This window comes from Acanthochromis polyacanthus, chromosome 1, assembly GCF_021347895.1.
Source record: "Acanthochromis polyacanthus isolate Apoly-LR-REF ecotype Palm Island chromosome 1, KAUST_Apoly_ChrSc, whole genome shotgun sequence".
Lineage (NCBI taxonomy): Eukaryota > Metazoa > Chordata > Actinopteri > Pomacentridae > Acanthochromis > Acanthochromis polyacanthus.
Window position 1 is genome coordinate 53151295 of NC_067113.1, and position 18654 is coordinate 53169948.

At 40.1% G+C, this 18654-nt stretch overlaps 2 protein-coding genes across 2 annotated transcripts in view; both read left to right on the top strand.

The window, feature by feature from the left end:
* Window positions 1-2058, top strand: part of pcloa (piccolo presynaptic cytomatrix protein a) — a 62865-nt gene extending 60807 nt beyond the window's left edge. The window contains exons 19-21 of the mRNA XM_051958160.1: window positions 328-399; window positions 493-739; window positions 1341-2058. Of these exons, the coding sequence (XP_051814120.1) occupies window positions 328-399; window positions 493-739; window positions 1341-1618 (597 nt within the window). The 3' untranslated portion in view covers window positions 1619-2058. The remainder of the gene's footprint in view (window positions 1-327; window positions 400-492; window positions 740-1340) is intronic.
* Window positions 2059-2380: 322 nt separating this feature from the next.
* Window positions 2381-14863, top strand: LOC127536819 (protein piccolo-like). The gene is made up of 6 exons (XM_051958163.1): window positions 2381-2974; window positions 4104-4245; window positions 6019-6080; window positions 8605-8739; window positions 10373-10518; window positions 11685-14863. The coding sequence occupies exons 2-6, from the start codon at window positions 4205-4207 to the stop codon at window positions 11826-11828; spliced, it is 528 nt and encodes a 175-aa protein (XP_051814123.1). The 5' UTR covers window positions 2381-2974; window positions 4104-4204; the 3' UTR covers window positions 11829-14863.
* The last annotated feature ends 3791 nt before the right edge of the window (window positions 14864-18654 follow it).

Consider the following 18654-nt stretch of genomic DNA (forward strand, 5'->3'; position numbering starts at 1 on the left):
ATTAAAATGACACAAACACAAAATATTGTTTTTCTCTGTTGGCATGCAAACTGTCATTGATTTTTCAGCAGAGCAGATGGAGATGCCACTGGGATTTAATTATTTCATCATAAATCCAATTTTAGATTCACTGGGCCTTTATCAGTCACAGTAAACTTTGCTTCTGTTTATCTTTTCAGGGTTTCTTTTTAGCTCTATGAATGTTTTACCTGCTTCATCTTTCAGCCCAGATCATATTTTTTTTTACCATATTTTTATTGTCCCCTTAGCCAACATGAGTTACTAAAAAAGAAACGCATTAACTCTCAAATTGTGTGTGCATTCCAGCTGAGGAAGAAGACTCTGGAAGTGAGCGTGTGGGACTATGACAAATGCTCCTCTAATGATTTCCTAGGAGAGGTAAACTCCTTTTACGGCTTCAGTTTTAGTTCAAAGATGAATCAACAAATAAAATTTCATTTGCATCTGTTAAACTGCTGTGTTTGTTTCCAGGTTCTTATCGACCTGTCCAACACCGCCCAGCTGGACAACATCCCTCGATGGCTGCCGCTGAAGGAGCAGAGTGAGGGGGACCACCACAGACGCTCCCACTCAGGCCAGGGCCGACACGGTTCCTCTAAACCCTCCTCACTGCACTCCTCCCCCAAAACCACTGCCTCCTCACATGATAATCAGGACTCCCCCAAGTCATCTGTCATCAAGAGCCGAAGCCACGGGATCTTTCCAGATCCGGCCAAGGGTAGGACACGATGAACTCCCCTCACTTGCTTGACCCAATCATCACCATCCCCTAACAACCGTCTGTACTGTTGCTCCTCTTCTATTTCTCTCTCCTTCCTCTCTGTGCTCTCTTCTTTCTTGTTTTCTTTATACGCACTCTTCCTGTCTCTGCTTGTCTATCTCAGTGTCTGCCTCTCACCACCTATTTCTCTCTCGGCAGTCTTGCCACCTGTATTACCATCACCTTCCTCTTCCCATTTTTTGCGCCCATTGTAGCTTCTGCTCCATGCTTTTTGCTTTCTCGTGGTCTGTTTTCTTGGTTGCCATGATGTCACCCAGCTCAGAGGCCAAGCCTTAGCTTCCCTCTATCTTTCTTCTAACACAGAGGGCAACAGGGCCGTGGAAGGCTTTGAATGATTCCCTAATTTAGAAAAATAAACGTCAAATTTAATGAGGATGCTATCATAGACTTATTAAGGCAGTTACCATGCTGGCTAGACTCAGTATCTCACTAGCCAGCAGCTCATTCACCATGAGTGATACAAAAGAAGTAACAGCCTCTAAGTTCACTAAAGTCAAAGATAGCTTTTTTGGTAATTTGGTGAATCTGGTTGTTTTAGATACACAGGTGCCCACTATCGAGAAATCTCACAGTAGTCCTGGCACATCGAAGCCTTCCCCGTCCGAGGGCCAGAGCCAAAGCCACAGCCACGGACACAGCCAACACTCTCGCTCGCACGGCACTTCACGCTCCAGCAAAAGCGCCGCACGGCAACACCATCAGGACAACAGCAATGGAAGCAGCGGAGGCGCTGCCATAGCAACGGGCGATGCTCAGCATCAGTCACCGCAGCAGCCGCCACAACGCCTCCAACCAAGTAAACCAAGACGCAAATAAAGCCCACGCAGCATGGCCTCCTCGCACTCATCTGTTCTACCTTCTCCTGAGTTCTTTCTTTTCTGTTCCTTTTGTTTCATTTTCTATTCTGAGTTTCCCTTCTCCTCTTACAAGCTCTGGTCCTTCCCCTGCTGTATTCACAGTGTGTCAACCTTTCATCGCTTCTCTTCTGTATGTATTCACAAGTGTCTAGAGCCAGCACCTCACCTGCACTGTAGCACACTGTCTTTGACTTTCCTAAGTTTGAACTCCTTTAGTGAACCCAAAGAGCCGTAATGGTTGCTAACAGAATGCAAGTTCCCAAGTTCCTTAAGCTACTTAAATTTGTCTAACCATTAAATATATAAAAGAGGCTTTAAATCACATTTTCTAAATCCACTTCAATGTGGCATTAAACAGAAAAAAAACATTTTTACCTCAATTGATGTTCGTTTTGATGTTTTCATCAACAATACTTAGGATGAGTCGAAATATGACCATCTGGAAAACAGTAAAAAGTGAACAAGAAAAAGCAGATGATATTCTAAAGAAGCAAATCCACAGTGTGTACCAACTAATGTCAGAACACAGTGACGTTTTCAGCTTTCCCAAATCACAGCAGTAGAAAATTATAAACTCTATTGGGAAAATGTTTCTATATCTGAGATTTCTGCCGTGAGCCAACAGCTAAATATTTTGGATTGAATAATCCAACTTTAAAAACAGAAGAAAGTTGCAGTCCTGCTCCCATCCCCAAGATATCATTAACCTCTTTTGGTATTTTTATGATTTTATTTTTTGGAGTTATTTATGATTTCCTTTGTTTTTGTTAACAAACAACGACCAGCTTTTCTGAAGCTCCTCCACTGAGATGGCTGTGCATGCAGTCTGCCACACCCCCTCCACTTCTTTTGTTTTTATGTCAACAACATACCGGACCCACATTGCACCTCAGTAGATGCTGCACACCGCCCCTTAGTGATATGCGGGAGGGGCACATGTGCACTGCACACTGTGGCTGCATGTGATTGACAGTCAAACTGGTTGCCATGGTGAAGATAAACCGCTCTCTGAATCTCCATCTTGCTCCTCCCTCCTTCCATCTTGAACTGCGACCCCATGACCTTTGTTACCTGGCGTTGACCCCCTCCCCCTCGACACCTGACCTGTGAAAACAAACACGTCCAGGCCAAAGAGGCCGCCTCACACTGAGGCACCAGAGACACAGCGTAGTGGGCGTGCTCACCATTCAGAGAGCCCAGTCCGATTGGCTGCCCGCCCTGCCGTCGGTCGTGTCGACCAAAGGGAGCAGAACAGACGGCAGACTCTTGACCCTCAGGAAAGCCGTGTCAGAAGAGAGGCCGCAGAGCATCGGAGGTGAGAGTTTGCCCAAGAGTCTCCACTCTGTCGTGTGACTGCAGCACAGATGGAGCAAGGAGAGAAAGAGAGAGTGAAAGAAAGAGAGGATGCGATACTAACGCACACCTGCAGAAAGCAAGAAAGAAAGAAAGAGGGGAGTCTTACAAGCTAAAAAAAAAAAGAAAGAAACATTAAGACAGAGAGAAAGTTGCACTCAGCCACATCAACAGAGATTCATGCAGCGAGACACATTTTCTTAATGGCCACCAACACAGTTCACTAATACCAGGAAATCAACGTCTCAAACTGTGATATGATTCAATGTGAGTTAACACCACATCTGCTGCATCACGACTCTCCCATTGCTTCATTGAAATGTTATTAGGGAGGTTTTGCAGTCCATCAGTGATATCGTGTTGAGGGGCCTGAAAGAAAAACGTGTCGGCATGGATCCTGTTCTGCACCGCATCCACGCATCTTACATCATTCATACTCTGTCACACTGCCTGATCAGCTGTCTGACAGCGAAGTGTTGAAATCTAAAACATTTAAAGTACTCTAAAATATTTTGCCTTTAAACAGGGTTGATTATTAAATCTGTAAAAGGCACAGTCATAAACATACTTTAAAGTCCTTCAGATATCAAACTACAGCATGTTCATATAATCTAACTGTTTAAACTAAACTAGTACTGAGCTTAAGTAAGACAAACACGATTAATATTTCATATAGATGACTAACAATGTCAGTAGGGTCTTTGTGCCTCTTGTTTAGTCTGCATAAACATATATATGTGATACTTCTCTGGATTTATTTGTCTGTGTTTTGTTCAACTTTGTATGTGACTTATTACTGTCTTGTCTTTGTCGAGAGAAAGATTGTAAATACACTGTTCATCCATATGCTTCTCGCTGGTCCTTGATGTTTGTGTGCTCTTCATTACAATCCGGTCTTGTGTGCTTTAAAGTAGCTTCTCCTTTTGACTGTGGCATAAATTATATGGAAAGTTTATTAGAATGGATTTCAGTTTGCTGCAGATATTAACTAATGCTTCTTGGCCCTAGTTTTTACTTTCTTGGACCCGGCAGAGGTGCAATTTTTCTTCCTTTCTCTTTGTCGTGATGGATGTGGTCGTATCTCTGCACAGCTCGGTCGAGCTACAGATCCGGCGACGCCCCGGTCACCGCGGCATCATTGGACAGCGGCCTGAGTGGCAGCGCCTACAGCCTGCTGGACGAGGAAGGAGAGATGAACGAGGTGGACAGTGCCATCTTCCAGGTGCCCCGATTGTGAGTCACTTTATTCATTTTAAAGGGATTCCTAGTTTTGCCAAATCTCACCACTCTTAGACACATCTGTCTCCACTGGAAACAGGAACACTGATACATAAAGTTAAAGTAGGTGCTTTATGAATGATGCATCCGTTGTTTGTGACCACGATAAAGTGAAAGAAACTTTGTCCACTGCAGTGTATCATCTATTCGTAAAACTATGACTAATATGAATACGAAAACAGATGAAAAATGATCTCTGCTGCCTGCTTTTTTAGCACTATGGAATGCTAGGATTGTCATTCCGTTTTGCTTCATGGCAGTTGGCATCAAGAAATTTTTTTCTGATCTTTAAGTGAGTAAAGTTTATCATATTGTGCCACCACAATTCACTGGTGATGGCAACAATATCATGCATGTAAATTATAGATGAGTTGCTCTCATGCATGAACACCCATCAGTAACACCCTAATTTTACACATGATATGTGATGATGAGGAAAAACACTCACTGGACACTTTATTAGGTACACTTTGCTAGAAAAATGTTGGACTCCCTTTTGCCTTCAAAACTGTCATAATTCTTCGTGGCATACTTTCAACAAGATGATGGAAACATTTCTCAGAGACATCCATGATGCCAATCTTCTGTTCCAACACATCCCAAAGGTGTTCTATTGGGTTGAGATTTGGTAATGGTGAGGGCCACTGGGGTACAGTCAACTCATTGCCGTGTTCAAGAAACCAGTTTGAGATGATTTGAGCTTTATGACGTGGTGCGTTATCCTGCGAGAAGTAGCCATCAGAAGATTGGTACACTTTGATAATAAAAGGATGGACATGATTAGCAACAATACTCAGGCTGGCAGAGGCATTTAAATGATGCTCAATTGGTACTAAGGGGCCCAAAGTGTGTCAAGAAAATATCCCCGCACCATTACACCACCACCACTAGCATGAACTTTTGATACAAGGCGGGATGGATCCATGCTTTTATGTTGTTTACACCAAATTCTGACCATCTGAATATCTCAGCTGAATTCGAGACTCATCATACCAGGCAACGCTTTTCCAGTCTCCTATTATCCAATTTTGGTGAACTCAGTTTTCTGTTCTTAACTGACAGGAGTGGCTCCCGGTGTGGTCTTATGCTGCTGTAGCCCACCTTCTTCAAGGTTGGACGTGTTGTGTGCTCAGAGATGGTGTTCTACATTCCTTGGTTGTAACCAGTGGTTATTTGAATTACTGTTGCCTTTCTATCATCTCCAACCAGTCTGCCCATTCTCCTCAGACCTCTCACATCAACAAGGCATTTTCGTCCACATAACTCCTACTCGCTGGATATTTTCTCTTTTTCAGACCATTCTCTGTAAACCCTAGAAATGGTTGTGTGTGAAAATTCCAATCGATCGGCAGCTCCTGAAATACTCAGACCAGCCCATCTGGCACCAACAACCAAGTCACTTAAAACCTCTTTCTTCAACTTCAGCAAGTTGTCTTTACCACGTCTACACGCCAAAATGCATTGAGGTGCGGCCATGTGATTGGCTGATTACCTATTTGTGTTAACAAGTAATTGAACAGGTGTATCTAATAAAGTGGCCGGTGAGTGTAGATGAATAGCATGGCAGTAAATATTATAGAAATTTCCCAAATCTTGTTTTCACTGTGCCAATGTGTTCTTAAGAGGAGCCAGCCTCCACCTGCTGTAGTTCACATGCTTATATACTGTCGCATCAGATGCTGTGTAATTGTATAATTTCAAGAATCTTTCCCCCCCCTCTCTTTTCAGTGGAAAAATCCCAAATGGAACAGACGTGATGAAATCATCAATGGGACACGGTGACTCCGAAGGTTGGTCAGACAGTATATGTGTGTTTTTGTGTATTCATAAGTGTGTCCATTCATGGAAGTAAAATACACAAATACAGTGGTATGAAAAAGTATCTGAACCTTTTGGAATTTCTCACATTTCTGCATAAAATCACCATCAGATGTGATCTGATCTTTGTCAAGATCACACAGATGAAAAAACAGTGTCTGCTTTAACTAAAACCACCCAAACATTTATAGGTTTTCATATTTTAATGAGGATAGCAAGCAAACAATGACAGAAGGGGGAGGAATAAGTAACTGAACCCTCTGCCTAAGGAGACTTAAAGAGCTATTGAAACCAATTTCTACCAAACAATTTAAGTCAGGTGTGTGCCCAATCACTGATGAGTGGCTTAAAGCTGCCCTGCCCACTATAAAACACACACCTGGTAAGAATTATCTTGATGAGAAGCATTGTCTGATGTGCACCATGGCTCGCTCAAAAGAGCTGTCTGAAGACCTGCGATCAAGAATTGTTGATTTGTATAAAGCTGGGAAAGGATACAAAACCATCTCTAAAAGTCTGGATGTTCATCAATCGACAGTCAGAGAAGTTGTCTACAAATGGAGAGAGTTTGGCACTGTTGCTTCTCTCCCAAGGAGTGGCCGTCCACCAAAGATGATGCCAAGAGTTCAGCGCAGAATACTCAGAGAGGTAAAAAAGAACCCTCGAGTGTCTGCTAAAGACTTACAGAAATCACTGGCACAGTCCAATATCTCTGTGCACACATCAACTATATGTAAAACAATGGCCAAGAATGGTGTTCATGGGAGGACTCCACAGAGGAAGCCACTGCTGTCTAAAAAAAACATTGTTGCTCATTTAATGTTCGCAAAAAGGCACTTGGACACTCCACAGACGTTTTGGCAAAATATGTTGTGGACTGATGAAACCAAAGTTGAATTGTTTGGGAGGAACACACAACGTCATGTGTGGAGGAAAAATGGAACAGCACACCAACATCAACACCTCATCCCCACCGTGAAGCATGGTGGAGGGTGCATCATGGTTTGGGGCTGCTTTGCTGCCTCAGGGCCTGGACAACTTGCAATCATTAATGGAAAAATGAATTCAAAAGTTTATCAGGATGTTTTGCAGGAAAACCTGAGGCCGTCTGTCAGACAGTTGAAGCTAAAAAGAGGATGGATGCTGCAACAAGACAATGATCCAAAACACAGAAGTAAATCAACTTCAGAATGGTTTCAGAAGAACAAAATACACGTTCTGGAGTGGCCGAGTCAAAGTCCAGACTTGAACCCCATTGAGATGCTGTGGCATGACCTCAAGACAGCGATTCATGCCAGACATCCCAGGAATCTGACTGAACTACAGCAGTTTTGTAAAGAAGAATGGGCCAAGATTAGTCCTGATCGATGTGCCAGACTGATCTGCAGCTACAGGAAGCATCTGGTTGAAGTTATTGCTGCCAAAGGGGGGGCCACAAAATATTAAATGTGATGGTTCAGTTACTTATTCCTCCCCCTTCTGTCATTGTTTGCGTGCTATCCTCATTAAAATATGAAAACCTATAAATGTTTGGGTGGTTTTAGTTAAAGCAGACACTGTTTTTTTTCATCTGTGTGATCTTGACAAAGATCAGATCACATTTGATGGTGATTTTATGCAGAAATGTGAGAAATTCCAAAAGGTTCAGATACTTTTTCATACCACTGTACATTACATCACAAACAGTTTGTTGCACTGATCAAAACTGAATTACCGGATTCAGCTTTAAATATTCACATTAAAGAAAATTTAAATTCAAATGTCCAGCAGTAGGGAGTCATAAAATGACTGATTAACACTAAGATTAATCTTTAAATATGTTCTTCATATGTGTATTTGACAGTAGATTTGCTGTAACTCATTGACATCAAACATCAGCCTGTCTACATGTGACTTCCATCAGTCTATCTTTGCTCATTTCTCTTATTCCTCCCTTGTTCTTGTGACGTTATGAATCATGTAATTATGACTAATGCAGTGGTGCAAAGATGACCTTAAAAAAGCGAGACAGACCTGAGATTTGTTATCTCACTCTAAGAATTACTGCAAAGTGTGAGACTGGAGCTTAGGACACACTCATTTATTTACACCTCCTCTTCATCTTTTTAGCTCTTTATCATCTGCTCTCAGTCTTTTTGTGTCAGTGTGTTTCTCTCTCGGTAACACACACACATTCAGAGGCTAAAGCTATTGTTTGCCAGGGTCTTGTTGACCCAGCTTTCAACTGTCATTTCCATTCAGTTGTCAGGGCAACTCGAGGCCAGGCAGGACTCATCATAACTTTTCATCATCTTTGTTAAACAAATAAATGTGATCGCCTGATATCGCTCGTCCTGTGGGTACATTTGGTGTCCAGTAGAGGGCAGACAGAGCAGATGCTGCATTTCAAAGATGGAGTGACTGGGATCAGACTAAAGAGGAATTACATTTCCAGTTGATAATCTACCTGAAACCCATTCATAAAGTATGCTTGACTTCCTTTGTGTGCATATTTAGGTAAGACCCAGGTAATGGGGGAGATCAAGATCGCTCTGAAGAAGGAGATGAAGACGGAGGGTGAGCACCTGGTCCTCGAGATTCTTCAGTGTCGCAACATCACCTACAAGTTCAAGAGTCCAGACCATCTGCCTGGTAATGAAAAATGTCTGATCTGTGCACATTACTGAACACATGTGTTTATACGCACAGAATACTTCACCCACCATACATGCTGTTATGATTCACGATAGCATGCATGGATGCTGAGGTCCACAACATAAAATTATTAATTCATTTCCCTCAGATCTATTATGGTGTTTTCCCACTTCTCTCCAGCCTCTTGTTTATGATCTGTCGCATTCAAGGAGCTCAAAGAGATTTTCCATGATACATATCATTTTTTACATTCGACAGCTGCGAAGCCCACACAAACACTTGTTCTGGCATCTGAAACACCACTAAGTGTTTGCCAGTTTTTTATAGATGCAGAACAACTAGTGGTGTCATAATGTTTCCCAGCCCACATTCCCTGGCAGAGTATTTACTTCTCCAGTAGTATGTACTCTATATATACAAGGCTAAAAACACTGTTGACACACGGGCAGCTCATTGATAAACACATGAAAATCGTCACAGCATGGCTATTAGTGTGATCTGTCACCATGTGCGATGATTACCAGCTGTGAAGTTCAACAATGTTTAGAGAGAATGAAAGAAAAATCGAGATAGAACTTAGATGAAACACACTGTATCTGTGTTTGACAGTTAAAGGCGGCTGTATACGTTATTATTTAGACAGACTGCATGCTAGCCTGACGGTATGAACGTCTCTGATGTACAACAGCAACATCATCTCTCTCCTTCGGCAAAACACAGATTGCTGCCCACCTCGCCTCCTCCTGTAATATTTACATCCCAATGCCCAAGCTGCCTGCCACTTGTTTGATTTGCATTTGCTTCCAGATGGGACCTGCACACAGAGCTTTTATTTCCATAGACAATATATGGTTGTTCTGCAGTGACTCATAGCACTAACACTTTGCTGTTATGATGGCTGTGTGCATCTGCTGCTCTTCCAAGAGTTAGGATGGTTTGATGTTTCTTTTCTGCATGTTGCTGACTTAAACACACCTTTTACTTTGTGTTTAAGTCAGTGTGAAGGTTTTCATACTACTTTATGTGCACACTGACTTTGCATACTGACATACTGACCGAAGAGGCAAAAGTTTGTATTGCAATTATGTAAATACACATGCGTTGCCTAATGTAGTGATTTTTAAATTTATGGTGTCAATTGGAGGATTAAGAGTTAATTTATGGTAAATGACCTAAATCCATAAAGTGCCTTTTTAACTGTACTGAGGTCCTACAAAGCGCTTTACAAAATTATTCTCATTTACTTAAAAAAACAAGAAAAAAACCAAAGCATTCACAGTCTAATGGAGCAGCAGATGCCCATTTGTATGCTTCTCAAACGAAACTGCTTTCACAAAATTGCAAACCGGCATGTTTTTATTTACTAATAAAAAGTTATTGATGTTCCATGAAATTAGCAGTGACAGCAACAATACATAAACAACATAAAAGGATAAAAATAGCAATGAACAATCTGCTGTGCAAAAAAAGTCATGCTGACACTAATGGTTATATAGAAGGCAAGGCTTTCCCTGCAGATGGGCTACTTCCAGACGTTCCCTGTGAACTGTGCCAAAATCACACTCAAACAAATTAAATACTCATTGCAATACAATACTGACTACACATGGATGTGTATCTGTGTCCTCAGATCTTTACGTGAAGCTCTATGTCGTGAACATTGCCACCCAGAAGAGGATAATCAAGAAGAAGACCAGAGTGTGTCGTCACGACCGTGAGCCTTCCTTTAACGAAACCTTCCGCTTCTGTATGAACCCAACCGGACACTCGCTGCAGGTGCGACCGCCTTCAGTAGCTTATATACACACACAAAAGGACGTTGGCTCCACAATATTGACAGTCTGTAATCATTCATACATTAGCAGCTGAAGAATGTGAACAGGAAGTTGATGTAGAGATTAAACCCACTCTTTTGTATGTGAAGATGAAGTTAGAAGCTTAGCATGAAGACTGGAAATCAGGAAAGAGCAAGCATGACAAATTAAAGGTTACCTCCATCTCAAACCATCAAACGTTTTGAACAATTTCTGATTTGTCCTAAAATGTTTACAACTTAAAATATGGATATTTATAGAGGCATTCGTACATTTTCAGCTTGTTATATTGCGCACTTCCCAAATTAGACAAAAATAACTTTCTTTTAATTTTTGGAACCTAGTTTTTTTTGTAACCTAGATTTTTAGTTTTAACAACTAAATATTTTATATGTTTGGTTTTATATTACTTACATTATTTATATTGTAAGTAATATGACATATGGCTCAGGAAATATTATTTACTGCATTATCATTTTTTTGTTCCTAAGTGCTGCAAGATGGAACTTACTCATGACAGCATACATTTTTTTTCATATTTCACCCGATCTTATAATCAGAGACTGAAAAATGTCTTTTATCTTTAATAGTTAAAATGAGTTTGTCATCCAAATATAGTCGTATGTTTCAATGTGCAAAAATATAATAAAATGAAATGGACAATTTAAAAAAAAATCTTGTAGCATACACTAACAGTCAAAAGTTTGGACACACCTTCTCATTCAGTGCTTTTACTTATTTGTATTAGTTTCTATATTGTAGATTAATCCTGAAGATTAACACTTTTTTATTTATAGCATAATGCCATATGTATTCTTTTATAGTTTTAATGTCTTCAGTATTAATCTACAATGCAGAAAATAATTAAATAAAAACCATTGAATAAGATGTGTCCAAACTTTTGACTGGCAGTGTATATAAAATGAAAGAATTATAGATACTGTTTTAAATATCAATAGTTTGTTATAAAAAAGAGTTTCAAGCTAATCTGAGATGATCAAGCAGAAGGCCCCCGATAATTTGCGATAGAGTAACCCAAAAGTATTACTTCTGATATATACCACTTTCTTGTAAACCTGCTGTATTCCTTTAAATACTCACTCATGCTTTCTTTTGTTTTCACACCAGCTGTTCCTTGTGTCCAACGGTGGCAAGTTTATGAAGAAAACTCTAATTGGGGAGGCCTACGTCTGGCTGGACAAAGTTGACCTACGCAAGCGAGTGGTGAGCTGGCACAAGCTGCTCGCCAGCACCGCCCAGATCCACTCATAGGAGGAACTAAAATAAACCCGAGAGGCAAAGAGGCTTCTACTATCTAGGGAAACTTTGGTCTAACATCTGTAACACTGATCCGCTTCTTGGGGTCGGGGAAGAGGGTGGTTTAGGGAGCGGGAGGGGTCCAATATCTCTTTCTTCAACCTTTGTTTCAGGGCTCGGATAGGTGGAGTTTTTGGAAGATGCCTTCAGTGGAGTTCTGATGATGACTTCTGTAGTGTTTGGAGGGAGTAGTTATGTGTTTACAGGAAATGAACACATGTTTACAGGACGTACAGTGTACAGTAGTGTAGCCGGGGCTGAGGAGAACACAGGTGCTGAGTTCAGAGGTGAAGCGCGGAATCAACCAGGTATTACACACTTTAAACCACAAACACACACATACACGGTTATTTTCGACAACTTTGCACACAGTCATTCACACAGAAGAGAAACCTTAATAGATACAGGGAATGGACACACTTGTAGATTCAAATTTATTTATTTAGATGTTTTATCCATGAAAGATTCTTTAAAAATGGGCGCTCCTCATTGCTTTATTATGAACAGCAAGATTTTATTGATTTACAGAGCATTTTTGGGAATGAAATATTGAAGACTCTGCTACAGAGACCTCTTATTTATTTTTGTATTATGATATTAGCCTAGAGTTCTATCATTTGTCTTCTCCTCAATTATTTAAGTACCTTAGAAATCTATCCTGGGAAGGAAGTATATTTTCTAACACACTGCCTAGCATTCCAGTTCACGTGAAAAGAAAAAAAAGATAGCAGCAAGCATGTTTTTGAATTTATTAACAAAAACTACTTGTTCCCCACCCTTTCGCCTGAGTTTTATCAAATGAACGTTGTTGTTTGATAAAGAATCAATATTAATATATATCAAATTGGACACTATATGTTGTGCGCATGAGTCTATCTATTTGGTATGCAGTGCCACATGTTCTGCACACACAAAAAAAACACTTCTAAGGTTCACTTTGTATATAGTAAAGTGTCATAGCTGGACATTAATTTTAACATATATAAATAGATATATATATAAATATCTCTATCACAGACAATCGAGTCTTGATGATTGTGACTTAGAAATTTTATTTACCCATGATGCCCCTTAGATCGTGAGACATTTACCATATGAGATTTAAGCATTTCATGTTTTTCTTTACGAGATCCCAGCGCAGTCTTATAATCAGTCTGTTCATGAGGGCAGTCAACTCAACAACGCACGCTTTTCTGGTATTTTGCACTTTTTCTGCTTAGAATGTAAACCTGTCATCATCATCATTATCATCCTGCTTAAAAGAGAGATTTTATTTTCAAGGTGAGGAAAGTAGAGAGGTAAAACAAAGCAGCATCAGGAGATGTTGTGGCGAACAAAAGACAAATGTGCCAGAATCTATCCATGAAAAAGCACTACGACCATCCTAAGATACGACGCCGCTATTGCAGTAGCATGTTGATGTTTTGTCCAACCTTTTTATTTGTCTTGATATTACCACTTATACTTTAATTTGTCAGTGTTGTCTTCAAAACGCTGTTATGCTGGTGAGAACCACGTGCTTATATGGGGGTCAAGAAACAGTACAAATGGTTCATTTAACATTTTCAGTCAAACTTAGCAGCGAAACTACACTTAATATCTGAGTGATTTCTATGCAACATCGACTATATAAAAGGCAGTGACTGCATCTTGACTTGCCCGAAATGTGACACTTGGTGGGAGAGGAAGCATTTATATTGATTTTTAATTTTGCACTGCTGTGTTTTCATGCCCTCCACGAAATGGTTACTGCTTTAATATTTTTTATTTTGATTTAAGGTGTGATTTTGTATTGCTCTATGAATCTTTATTTATTGCCTGTGAGACTGTTTCATATGTTGTTTTATATTTGTTTACGGTACATATCAGGTGTACAGCAAAAAAAAAAAAAAAAAAAGTTGAGAAATTTTGTTTTTATACACAATGTAGTGCTTGTTTACAATGTTTAGAGGGCCTGAAACTCAGAGAACCAACTTTTTTGCCCTTGTGCACGAACACACACACACGTGTCAATTCCACGTAGCTACGAATCAAGTTAACAGAAAAGAACATTCCTATTCAAACCATCTTTTTATGCACTTCCCCTTTGAATAGCTTCATTTTCCAGTACATCTATGAGAAATTACCAAAAAATGGCAACATTGTAATCAGTAGACATTATACCTGAACCGATAGTAGATTTGAGGTCGGCGTGCGTTTGTTTTTTGTTTTTCTTAATTTGATATCCACATGCTTCATATCAAGTCCATGCATGTCATTGGCTCTGATGCATTTCTCTTCTTTTAAGTGTTGTCTGTCTAAAAATATCAAGTCTAACAACTCTCGTTAAACACAGTGACTTACACACACTCACACATACACACAGATGCCATCTCTCTATTTCCAACCTTGTAAATACATAGTTTTTTTATGCGGGGGATTGGGGAGCAATAGGTCTTTTAGCAGACAAAAAAAAAGGTGTGTGATCATAGAAGTAACAGGAAGTTGTTTTTCTTTTGATCACTGTACAGTGGATAGACTGAGAAAGGAGCTTCTGTCTGTCTATAGGGACCCAGATTTACCCGACCCTTTACACCAAACAATAAAAGTTTACCAGAGTCTAACACGAGAAGTCTATCTTAACAACTCAAGTAGTTGCAGGAGAATTTAAATGTGCTCACACTGGATGTTGCATGTTTCGTTGGTGGTTCATACTATTTTTGTGTCCAGATATTATTAAAGAAAAAACAAGAATGAGGTAGAGGAAGATATAGAACAAAAATGTTATAGAGGAGGAAATTATGGAGAATAAATATTGATGATGTATGCTGACTGTACAAAGATTATGCTTGTAAAACCTGTCTGGTTTTTCACTTGTAAGTAAACAGAAAAAAAAAATCTACTGTCATGGTTTTGTGATTGTATACAGGAGGTATTGATAAATTATGCAAAATGTGCTGTAAAAATGGCTGTTGCCCCATGTCTAAATATTAAATATCAGTACAAATGAAGCATCGTTATTGTGCTTTGACTCTTCTGGATTATCTGGAATTTTAAACATGTTTGTGAGAATTTTAATAGATGAGTTGCGGATGATGGAGTAACACAATATGGCCAGAAGATGGAGCCATGTCACCTGAATGTTGGCCAGGGGATGCTGCATTCGATGACTACTGGGGACTCTGGAATTTCTAACACCTACAGAAGTCCATGTCTGCTATGTAAGGAACTGGCACAGGTGTGGGAGCAGGAGGTTGCTCCCTCTTCTGCTGCTGCTGCTTCTTCTTCTCCTCCTCCTCCTCCTCCTCCTCCCTCTGCTTCTTTTCTTCTTCTCCTCCCTCTGCTTCTTCTTCGTCCAACAAATAACACAACTTCCGCATTTTCCTAAAAAAAAAAAAAAATGCCGTAAGTACAACTTTTAACTCGTTCAATGTCTCAAAACATGCCACAGCATACTTCTGTACCTCTGTTTGCTCTTCTGTTTCTTCATTTAAGTGAACTATTCGCCTGCTGTTGGTATTTCATTCGCAGAAAAGCCAAAACGAACGAAAAGTGAACTAAAATGACACCTGGCCTCCACCTGTGACATGCATTGAGCAGCATGAGATAGGAGTACGTACACAACCTTATTGTTGTTTACGACCCTGAAGTTAGCTTCCGATTCAGCATTTACGGCTTATTTTGGCTGTTTCGTCCTCTTAAAAACCGTGTGTGAGTGTTCAGACGAAGCTTGTTGCCAGATTCTTTTGTAGTGTCACTTGGTCCAGTGTGTGTGCAGAATTTTTATGCTCACATTTGTTGGTTAGTTTGTAAAAGGGGCTCAAACGCTTTGCTATAGTGCAGATAATGTTTCCGACGCTCCATGCCTTCAACATGCCTGTAAAAAAGCTCTAGATTTCTGACCAATGTTGGTCCATTACTTGAAAATAATTGAATAATCATTTAATTATAAGTTTTAAAGTCAGCTTACTGTTTTTTTGGCCTGACTTTACTCAGAAATATGTTATTAATAGAAACACTGGCTGTCATCAGATGCTCCTAGACCCCTTTGACATCGAGTCCCTTTCTTTTCTATGGCCTTCTCGCGTTTGAGACCCGGAGGTCGGTGGTTCGAATCCCGTTGCGGCACTGATTATACAGGCGTACTATGATTATCGGGTTTGTGTGTCTCAGCATTTTTAATTCATATCGGCGGTGTTTCTGACAATAAGCACAGCTGCCTGTGTGTTTTTTTTTCTGTAGTAGTGATAGTGGTAGTGCTTGGCTAAAGCACACTGCTGAGTGTGGGTCTTCTTGTATGCACTGGGAATGAAATCCGTTTACTGTGTAACATTTAAAGTTGTATTGACTTGTGACTTTAATACACAGTTAAAAATGTTGTGGTTTATTCTCAGGGATTTATTTGTGACTGGCCCGAGTCCTCGATTCTCTGGCTGCACTGTCCATTGGTGCATACATTTACCAGGTGCTTTTGGAAGGTCTGTATTGGGAGAACGGAGGCGTGAGTTTAATTTCAGCAGTAAGGTTTTTGTTGAAATGACCAAAAAACTGGAGTATCGGATGTGAACAGAGCGGACTTACCCCAAACCCTCACGTCAGCAGAATAATTTCTTGAATTTCAGTAGCATTGCAAAGTGAAAATGCATTTTTTAACTGTGTTCCACAAATAATAAGGTCACACAGACTTCTCATTATTTTTTTGCCTGTTTAGAGTCAGTCTTCACATTTTTTGCAGGTGCTTTTGAAAGCTTTGTTGTGCAAGCTAACTCTACATACTTACATAATTTTTGAGGCATATAGAATTTTCCTTTTTTTTTTAACCTAAATATGATCTAAAACTTCATCAGATTTCCTTTTCCTGAAATCAGTTACAAAGAAGACAGTTATACAAATACTACAACAACATACTTGGTCATTTATTTATTCACAAAAAGATGCAATAATACCCAAGCATTAATGGCAAAAGTATGTGAACCTTCTGGATTAACAGCTAATATGAAATTGAAATTAAACTGTTGTTTTTCGTCATCAGAGTGACAATCACGTGCACCACTCTCGCAACCGGAGGGTTGCGGTTCGATCCCCCGGCCCGTCGTGCTCATGTCGAGGTGTCCCTGAGCAAGACACCTAACCCCTAATTGCTCCTGATGGGGCGTGGCATGCTTGGCAGCTCCCGCCATCAGTGTGTGAATGGTGTGTGTGAATGGGTGAATGTGTGTGCTCCAGGGGCGCTGTACCGCGGCTGACCCTGCGCTCTGACCCCCCCCCCCCCCCCAGATGGGGGGATATGCGAAAATCTGAATTTTCAGTCGTGGGATTAATAAGGGATATATATATATATATACATATATATATATATATATATATATATATATATATATATATATATATATATATATATATATACAGGTCTAAATTTGAAGTCCAGCATTTACACAGCTTTGCCAGCAGGTGGAGTCAGACACTCATTTTGCAGGTGCACCCTCTGGTCTGATTTTGTTGTGGATTTCTGTTAGATCTTTGACCTGAAGTATTCCCCCTCCTCGTTTAAGAAAGCGATCCAAAATAATCCAGATGCAGTGAATGAATTTTTATTTACTGCTGTGTTTTAATTTTCAGTGACTTACTGTGTGTGTGTGTGTGTGTGTGTGTGTGTGTGTGTGTGTGTGTGTGTGTGTGTGTGTGTGTGTGTGTGTGTACACAGCCTGTAGATGGATTATGTGTGTCAGCACCTGCCTATTGTTGACTCTGCATCTGCAAGAACCACCTGCTTCTGCCTGCTGAGTCTGCCACTAAATAGAAATGGGTTGGAAAGCTAGAACTTTTAAATATACACCACCTCAGCACCTTCTTCAGAGAAATATTTTAGTTTGGGTATGATATAAATCTTCAGCCTGTAGTCTACTGTTTATAGATTAGTAATCTGTTACCATCCTGGAATTTACGTGCACTCAGAAAGCATCAGCTACCATTGATCCTGATAAAACAAGGGATAAACTTGCAGTTCCAAATAATATATGTTTGTTGGATAAATGACACCATACGCAATAAAATTAGCTCTCTTGAAACATTCTAATCACAAGTCAGCGGTTTGCTTTTACTTGACAGTTTTTTTTTATTCTGTAGTCTTCCACCACCCACTGCAATACAATTTAAGCAGTTCAGCTACATTTTACAATTTAAATTTGGAGGCAAGTATTCACATTTGCAATTTTATGGATTTTACAGAAGTGCAGGATTACAAATGCCATGATGTGTTGCAGAGTCTCTATGTCATAAGATGTTCTGGAATAATGGTTTCTATGAAACTGCTGATACGAAGCTCCTCAGCGTGTATTTGTGCCTTTAAAAAAAAAAAGCACCAGAGCTGACCAGTGTCCAGTCACCATTTCAGAATAGAGTTGTCTAATTCAGTTCCTTCAGATGATTCCCTTGGCCTGCTCTTACATGGTGATGAAGAGACGCCAATCCGCCAAATGAGGCCAGATGAAGACTAATATAGACTCTTCATCATGGCTGATGATGTAATTGTCATCTTTGTATGGACACCTGTTGCAGACACTATAAATGGTTGTGATCACTGTATGAAGCAGCAGTAAGTCTCGTCTGTACTTTTAAATAGAGAGACACTTTAAATATAGCAGAGCACTAAGCTCTTCCTGCAAGCTACAGTGTGTTCATTGAGTCTGACAGCTGCCTGATATTCTCAGAGTCATAAGGTTGAAGAGAATTATTCACAATTAAAATTCTGCATATTTAAAAGACGAATTTGTGAAAATATGTGTATTTTCTGGCTTGCCGA